The sequence below is a fragment of the Bombus bifarius genome, unplaced genomic scaffold (assembly GCF_011952205.1).
Source record: "Bombus bifarius isolate JDL3187 unplaced genomic scaffold, Bbif_JDL3187 scf7180000008381, whole genome shotgun sequence".
Lineage (NCBI taxonomy): Eukaryota > Metazoa > Arthropoda > Insecta > Hymenoptera > Apidae > Bombus > Bombus bifarius.
In genome coordinates this window covers 136,753-137,559 of record NW_022884630.1, presented here as the reverse complement: position 1 = coordinate 137,559, position 807 = coordinate 136,753, and the positions used below count along the sequence as shown (strand labels likewise).

Sequence of the window (807 nt, the reverse complement as noted above, 5' to 3'; positions counted from 1 at the left end):
GGCGAGGTACTCCCGCTGCCCCCTCAGTATAGCGTGCACGATCGCCGAGGGGGCCAAACTCTCACACATGGCGAGCTGCAGTACACGGCACTGATCTGCCCATGCTGGACAGAATTCCAACGTTTGTTGCGCCGTGTCCTGCTCTTCCTGACACTGGTGACAAGTGTCAGTCATCTCTCGCCGAATCCTTAGCAGGTAATCCCCGAACGCTAGATGTCCGGTGAGCACCTGCGTCATCCTGAAGGTTAGCGGGAGCCTGCCACGGTCCCTCCAAGCCTCTCAATTAGGGAAAAAAGCTCTCACACCACGGTGAGCCCGCACCGCATCCTCGGCGAGGAGATCGGAGCGCCACCGCTCCCAGGTCTCCATCCTCGCCTTTTCACGAGCGTCCGAGGCCACCTGCCCGGCAACAGGGGGAGTAAGCCCACTCGAGCCCAGGACTTTTATGTGTTGGAGCGCCAAGGCCTGAAGCTCGAATGGAGGGGAAGCCGCCAGGACAGATGCCGACACATAGGACATAGTTCGATATTCTCTAACAATCCTGATGACGGTCGTCCTGTGCAGCCTCCTCAATAGGAGTAGACTGCGACGGTTCGCCAACAGATCTTCCGCCCACACCGGGGCCCCGTAAAGAACACGGGATCGAACCACCCCCTCGTACAGCCGATGAACTTCGACTCCGGCCCCGCCGATATTGGGCAGTAGGCCGCATAAGGCGTTGGCTGCAGCCGTTACTTTAGGGACCAGGAGCTCGAAATGCGGCCGGAACGTCCACAGACTGTCGATGGTGGGGCCCAAATGTCTCAT

At 59.5% G+C, this 807-nt stretch overlaps 1 protein-coding gene across 1 annotated transcript; it reads right to left on the bottom strand.

Moving 5' to 3' along the window:
* Nucleotides 1-279: 279 nt before the first annotated feature.
* LOC117212828 lies at nucleotides 280-807 on the bottom strand. Its single transcript, XM_033457887.1, has one exon. The coding sequence runs from the start codon at nucleotides 805-807 to the stop codon at nucleotides 280-282; it is 528 nt and encodes a 175-aa protein (XP_033313778.1).

Excerpts from the sequence above, each read along its gene's own strand:
- LOC117212828 (XM_033457887.1), bottom strand. The coding sequence starts at position 807 with ATGAGACATTTGGGCCCCACCATCGACAGTCTGTGGACGTTCCGGCCG.